The sequence below is a fragment of the Lolium perenne genome, chromosome 7 (genome assembly GCF_019359855.2).
Source record: "Lolium perenne isolate Kyuss_39 chromosome 7, Kyuss_2.0, whole genome shotgun sequence".
Lineage (NCBI taxonomy): Eukaryota > Viridiplantae > Streptophyta > Magnoliopsida > Poales > Poaceae > Lolium > Lolium perenne.
In genome coordinates, this window is record NC_067250.2 from 5,208,002 (window position 1) to 5,215,593 (window position 7,592).

General features: G+C 46.1%; 1 protein-coding gene across 1 annotated transcript; it reads left to right on the forward strand.

The window, feature by feature from the left end:
• Positions 1–4,659: 4,659 nt before the first annotated feature.
• Positions 4,660–4,971, forward strand: LOC127316298 (ethylene-responsive transcription factor 7-like). The gene has a single exon (XM_051346695.1). It carries the CDS (start codon positions 4,660–4,662, stop codon positions 4,969–4,971), a length of 312 nt encoding a protein of 103 aa, XP_051202655.1.
• Positions 4,972–7,592: the final 2,621 nt, after the last annotated feature.

Genomic DNA, 7,592 nt, shown 5'->3' on the forward strand with positions numbered 1-7,592 from the left:
GAGAGAGACACGCTCCACTGTTGCATATGAACACATATGTTCTTAGCGTTATTCTTAATATTCATGGCGAAGGTTGAAACTGCTTCATTAATTGTTATATGGTTGGAAACAGAAAATGCTACATGTGGTAATGGGTATAATGTCTTGAATAATTTGATGCTTGGTAATTGTTGTGCTCATATAGATCATGTTTAAGCTCTTGCATCATGTACTTTGCACCTATTAATGAAGAAATACCGTAGAGCTTGTTGACATTTGGTTTGCATGATTGGTCTCTCTAAAGTCTAGATATTTTCTGGTGAGGGTTTGAACAACAAGGAAGACAGTGTAGAGTTTTATAATGCTTGCAATATGTTCTTATGTAAGTTTTGCTGTACCGGTTCATACTTGTGTTTGCTTCAAACAAACTTGCTAGCCTAAGCCTTGTATTGAGAGGGAATACTTCTCGTGCATCCAAATCCTTGAGCCAAAAACTATGCCATTTGTGTCCACCATACCTACCTACTACATGGTATTTCTCTGCCATTCCAAAGTAAATTGCTTGAGTGCTATCTTTAAAATTCCATTCTTTGTCTTTGCAATATATAGCTCATGGGAAAAATAGCTTAAAAACTATTGTGGTATTGAATATGTACTTATGTATCTTATTTCTTAATAAGTTGCTTGTTGAGCGATAACCATGTTCCTGGGGACGCCATCAACTATCCTTTGTTGAATATCATGTGAGTTGCTATGCATGTTCGTCTTGTCTGAAGTAAGGGTGATTTATCATGAGTTGAATGGTTTGAGTATGCATATTGTTAGAGAAGAACATTGGGCCGCTAACTAAAGCCATGATCCATGGTGGAAGTTTCAGTTTGGACAACAATCCTCAATCTCTTATGAGAATATTATCTGTTGTTGAATGCTTATGCATTAAAGAGGAGTCCATTATCTGTTGTCTATGTTGTCCCGGTATGGATGTCTAAGTTGAGAATAATCAAAAGCGAGAAATCCAATGCGAGCTTTCTCCTTAGACCTTTGTACAGGCGGCATAGAGGTACCCCTTTGTGACACTTGGTTAAAACATATGTTATGCGATGATAATCCATGTAAATCCTAGCTAATTAGGACAAGGTGCGGGCACTATTGGTAATCTATGCATGAGGCTTGCAACTTATAGGATATCTTATACATAACACATATGCTTTATTACTACCGTTGACAAAATTGTTTCTATGTTTTCAAAATAAAAGCTCTAGCACAAATATAGCAATCCATGCTTCCCTCTTCGAAGGGCCTTTCTTCTACTTTTATGTTGAGTCAGTTTACCCACTTCCTTCCATCTTAGAAGCAAACACTTGTGTCAACTATGTGCATTGATTCTTACATGTTTACCTATTGCACTTGTTATATTGCTTTGAGATAAACATGTTGAAGTTGAAAGCAACCGCTGAAACTTATATCTTCCTTTGTGTTGCTTCAAAACTTTCTACTATGAATCTATTGCTTTATGAGTTAACTCTTATGCAAGACTTATTGATGCTTGTCTTGAAAGTACTATTCATGAAAAGTCTTTGCTATAAGATTCAGTTGTTTAATCATTGTCTTTACCATTGCTTCGAATCACTTCATTCATTACATATGCTTACAATAGTATTGATCAAGATTATGATAGCATGTCACTTCAGAAATTATCTTTGTTATCGTTTACCTACTCGAGGATGAGTAGGAACTAAGCTTGGGGATGCTTGATACGTCTCAAACGTATCTATAATTTCTTATGTTCCATGCTACTTTATTGATGATACTCACATGTTTTATACACACTTTATGTCATAATTATGCATTTTCCGGCACTAACCTATTGACAAGATGCCGAAGAGCCAGTTGCTGTTTTTTGCTGTTTTTGGTTTCAGAAATCCTACGAAGGAAATATTCTCGGAATTGGACGAAATCAACGCCCAGGGTATTATTTTTCCACGAAGCTTCCAGAAGACCGAAGGAGATACGAAGTGGGGCCACGAGGTGGCGACACGCCAGGGCCGCGCGGCAAGGGCTGGGGCCGCGCCGCCCTAGTGTGTGGGCCCCTCGTGACGCCTCCCGACTCTGCCCTTCCGCCTACTTAAAGCCTTCGTCGCGAAAACCCCAGTACCGAGAGCTACGATACGGAAAACCTTCCAGAGACGCCGCCGCCGCCAATCCCATCTCGAGGGATTCAGGAGATCGCCTCCGGCACCCTGCCGGAGAGGGGAATCATCTCCCGAAGGACTCTTCATCACCATGATCGCCTCCGGATTGATGTGTGAGTAGTTCACCCCTGGACTATGGGTCCATAGCAGTAGCTAGATGGTTGTCTTCTCCTCATGTGCTATCATTGTTCGATCTTGTGAGCTGCCTAACATGATCAAGATCATCTATTTGTAATGCTACATGTTGCGTTTGTTGGGATCCGACGAATATGGAATACTATGTTATGTTGATTATCAATCTATCATATATGTGTTGTTTATGATCTTGCATGCTCTCCGTTGCTAGTAGAGGCTCTGGCCAAGTTGATCCAAGAGGGAGTATTTATGCTCGATAGTGGGTTCATGCCTCCATTAAATCTGGGACAGTGACAGAAAGTTCTAAGGTTGTGGATGTGCTGTTGCCACTAGGGATAAAACATCAATGCTATGTCTAAGGATATTTGTGTTGATTATATTACGCACCATACTTAATGCAATTGTCTGTTGTTTGCAACTTAATACTGGAAGGGGTACGGACGCTAACCTGAAGGTGGACTTTTTAGGCATAGATGCATGCTGGATAGCGGTCTATGTATTTTGTCGTAATGCCCAATTAAATTTCACACTACTCATCATAATATGTATGTGCATTGTCATGCCCTCTTTATTTGTCAATTGCCCAACTGTAATTTGTTCACCCAACATGCTATTTCTTATCGGAGAGACACCACTAGTGAACTGTGGACCCCGGTCCATTCTTTTAAATCGAATACAATCTACTGCAATACTCGTTCTTACTATCCTTCGCAAACATCATTTTCCACACTATACATCTAATCCTTTGTTACAGCAAGCCGGTGAGATTGATAACCTCACTGTTAAGTTGGGGCAAAGTATTTTGGTTGTGTTGTGCAGGTTCCACGTTGGCGCCGGAATCCCTGGTGTTGCGCCGCACTACACTCCACCACCAACAAACTTCAACGTGCTTCTTGACTCCTACTGGATTCGATAACATTGGTTTCTTACTGAGGGAAAACTCGCCGTTGTACGCATCACACCTTCCTCTTGGGGTTCCCAACGGGCGCGTGCTGTACCGTCACAAGCACTCAGCGAGCGGCTTTCCGGCCGCAGCGAGCTCGTCGGCAAACCCTGTCATCTTGGCAAAGTATGCGGCAACAGTCAAGTTTCCCTTGGAGCCTTTGGCAAGCTGAATCCGCAGATTATTGATCCACGATCTTGACTGAGACAAGAACATGTTCTCAAGCGCGCTCCAGGCTTCGTGAGACGTGGTTTTGGAGATGACCTGTGTCAGGACCTCCTTGGAGAGGGTGTTGATCAAGTACGAAAGAATATGTTGGTCCATCGCGATCCAGTCGACATATGCTGCATTCTCAGCTGATGAAGACGAGTCCTTCTCCTTCCCTGGGAGTTTTTCCTCAGGTGCAGCGATCGATCCATCTAGGTACCCGAAGAGTCGAGCCCCGCGGATTGCTGGAAGCACTTGGGCCTTCCAGAGGAGATAGTTCTCCCTTGTCAACTTCTCGGTGACTTGCGACGCAGATAGATTCGGCAGAGGCGCCGGCGTCGCCATGATTGCTAGATCTCGTCAAAGAAGAGGAGCTATGATACCATGTAAGTTTGGTAGATTTGTTTGGAAGCGTTACCCTTTGTCTCGGGCACGTGTACGTGTTTATATGGGCCAGGAATCACCCCTGGCGTGGCGTACAAGAAAAGGATCTTGAATAGATCCGGTACAGATAAGGACTCTCTCCAAACCCTTATAACTCAGGTTGGTTACATATGATAACACGTACACGACACATATTCTAACAAACCACACCAGAACGATAAAAGAAGAAAAAGAGAAAAGAGAGCTCAGCGCCACAGATTTTCGGCCTAACCAAAATGAGGGAGTCTTAGACTCCCATCTTCATCTAACCGAGGCGGAGGTTTTGAAGTTTTCTTTGGACCAAAACTCATCATTTGTTTGGTTTATTTCCACATTGGCTGTCGGAGGAGACCGGAAGCGACTTATAAGGCTAAGGATAAGGGAAAAGTCGAGGTTGAACCGGCGGGCATATGAACCTGGCAAGAGTCAGACTATGATTGGTCGAGGTAGAGATGGGGTCTACAACAGCAGCATGCATTTTTTTTCTATACAGCTAGACATACCGCTTGAATACACCCGCATGAGGCCCACAATTAAAGCATGTCAGATGGTCTGCCTTCCCCTCCCTCCGTCCTCTCTCGGTAACTCAGTCCTCTCGATGAATTTAATGGTCGGTGGTGGGCTGTGTCACAAGTGGTGGGCAAGAAGGGCGACACTAGTGCCGCTCGTTGAGATTTTTTCGGCCGCCCAGATCTGTCGGCGGCGTTCAGGCGAGTTCACCGCAAAGCAACAAAGCAAAAGAAGAAGAGCAGAGCATCTCACGGAGAAAGCAAACCCAAGATGTGCGGCGGTGCGATCCTTGCCGAGCTCATTCCCACCGGGCCGTTCGTAGAGGAGGACATGATGGTGGTACACAAGGAGGTGGCTGAGAGCACGCCGTTCGCGTTCCGCGCCTCCTCCAACAACAAGAATCCGTCCGCTGAAGGAAGCCGACGCCGTACAGGGGCGTGCGGCGCAGGGATCCGCGACCCCGTCAAGGGCGTCCGCGTCTGGATCGGCACCTTCCCCTCCATCCTCGACTACGACGACGCCATGCGCCATCTGCGGCGCCAGGGCCAGGCTCAACTTCCCCTCCGCGACTGCCGCTCCTAGCAACGGCAAGCGCGCTCGTGTGTTCCGGCCGGTCCCGCGCGCCGGCTGGTTCAATACCATCTGCGCGGAGGCGTGGCCGCAGTGGCCAGCGCCGGTCAGCGCCCACTACATCTTTGCCCTGGCAGCATCCATGATCCTAGCGGCGGGAAGTTCTAGCAGAAGGCCATGTTCTTGGCGTTGCCTAACTCATCGCGGCAGCGAGCGTGGCCAACGAGAGGTAGTTATTGCGGTGCAGCACTTGCTCGTGCTCCGGCTCTTCTGGCTCACCGCCTCTGCTCTCATCGTGGTAACCGGCTCGCTGCCATCACATGCCTCCCCGCCGATGTTGCCACCGCGGAACTCGTGAACGACGATATGCCGGCCGGTCGGCACCGCGCAGTTGAGTAGCAACAACACGCCGGTCAGTACAGTAGCGCCGCTGCCGTGCTGCGACTTTGCCGGTGGAGATGCTCCCACTGGTGGAAAAGGGGCCTTTGGTCGCGGTTCGCAACTGCCATTAGTCGCGGTTGCGCAACCGCGACCAAAGTAGCGCGACTAAAGGCCCCCCCTTTAGTCGCGGTTCCTTACGAACCGCGACTAAAGGCCCGTCCACGTGGGCGCCAGGCGGCCATCGGGGCGGAGGACCTTTAGTCGCGGTTCTTCTGGCCAACCGCGACTAAAGGCCGCCGCAGGTTTAGGGTTTTAGGCCCCCCCTAAACCTGCCCCCCCCCCTAAACATATTTTCTGTTTAATTTGTATATTGTTTTATTTCTTTTGTGCTTTATTGTAATTTTGAAGGAGTTTCACATATTCTACGGTACTACATATATACATGCATATGAATGTACAATTTCAAACAAATTTGAAATTAGAACCAAAAAGAATTCAAGAGGAATATACAATATATATTCAATATCATCGGATGACCATATACAAGTTTGAACAAGTTTCCATACATAATTTAATGCATGTATAGTTCTACGTCGTCGCAATGGTGTTCTCCTTTAGGATGGAGGACTTCCCTCCTGAACCATCCAGCTAGTTCCTCTTGAAGTGGTCGGAAGCGAGCTTCTGGACTAAGCATCATCCGGAGGTTATTCCTCTGAGCATTGAGATCACTCGGAACGCGCTCAGAGGTGTATCTCCGGATCATCTCACAGACATAGTATCCACACAGATTGGTTCCCGGTGGCTGCATATCGCTACCATTCTTAGCCTTTGACCGCATGAAATTTAGCTCTTTCTTGAATTCACCGACCTTTGTATCTGCGAACCGTCTCCAATCCCTACGAGGCAAAGAAAATTAAATGAACAAGAGAGTTATTAGTTAATTACTTGAAGCTTAATTAGGAAATGAACGAAATAGGCCGATCGATATAGAGCGCAAATGAATGAAAACAATTACTTTTGAATCATTTGTCTCATGTCGGCCCACTCCGCCTTATCCATACCCAGAGAGTCATGGACGAGACATTCTGATTTGTCAACTTTAATTACTAGCAGAATCCAGTGGAACCTGCGGACACGATACATGCACAGTACGTCATGCATAACTCATCGATTAGCCGGCCACATACCATGCATGGAGTAAACAAAAGAGAATGTGCTCAAGACATAAACACTCACCCAAAATGGTAAGGAAATAGAATATCACTTTTGAGTTCCTGCTTATCAAGAAACCGCCACAGGTCTTTCTCCACGTCGGCGGGGTGATGCTTTAACGTATATCCATTAACGATGTGTGGGTCAATGAACCCAACATCATGGATGCTCCTTACTCTGCATTCCTTAATCTTCAATCTGCATGTATAATAGCGGACACAACAATATAGTTAGGACATATATATATATATATATATATAGTGCAGGCAATATGAACGAGATGGGGTAGAAATAAATCACTTACAGAACGTAGCAACTGATGATAGATTTGTCGAGCTCGCGCAGATTGAAAAGCTGGAACAATTCACTCAGATGAATTTGTACAGAGTATTGTTTGAAGTGATGCTCATATCCAACTTCTGCATAAATATAATCTTTGGCGTTTTTATGTTTTATGTAACCCTTGTACCAGTTCAGCAGACCTTTCATTTGTGGAGGTAGATCCTCTTCCTGCGCAGGCTCGACGAGAGGCCCATTCTTCACATATGTAAGTACTACCTCCTTCACTGGCGCCTCATCAAGGCCTAACAGTTCACGAAGAGTAATACCTAAGTTGGCCGCTTGTTCTCTGGCACTCGTTACAGTCAATCCCTGTGCTGCCGCAGCTTCTATGATTTCGGGGGCATCCGGACCGGCGGCTGTCACTATAAGCGGGGCAATCGATTGTTTACTTTGTTCCCCGAGCTGGGCAACAACTCGTTTCCCGCTTTGTGCACTTTGTAATTCCGCTTTATCGGCCTCCTCATTCTTCTCCTTGAATATGCGTGCCTAATTCTTTAGTTCACGTGCATAGTCGTCAGGCAGATTCTTCGCGGCTTGGGACGGTGCGTTCAAAAATGACTTAGCCCACTTCTTTTGCTCATCAGAAAATACTGGCTTGGGCTCGGGCTCTCTTTTCTTCTTGCAGGCCGCCTTCCATTTCTCTAAATCAGCAGTCGCGGCCGCCTCGACTTCCTCGGCACTACGTTCCCAAGGCCTCG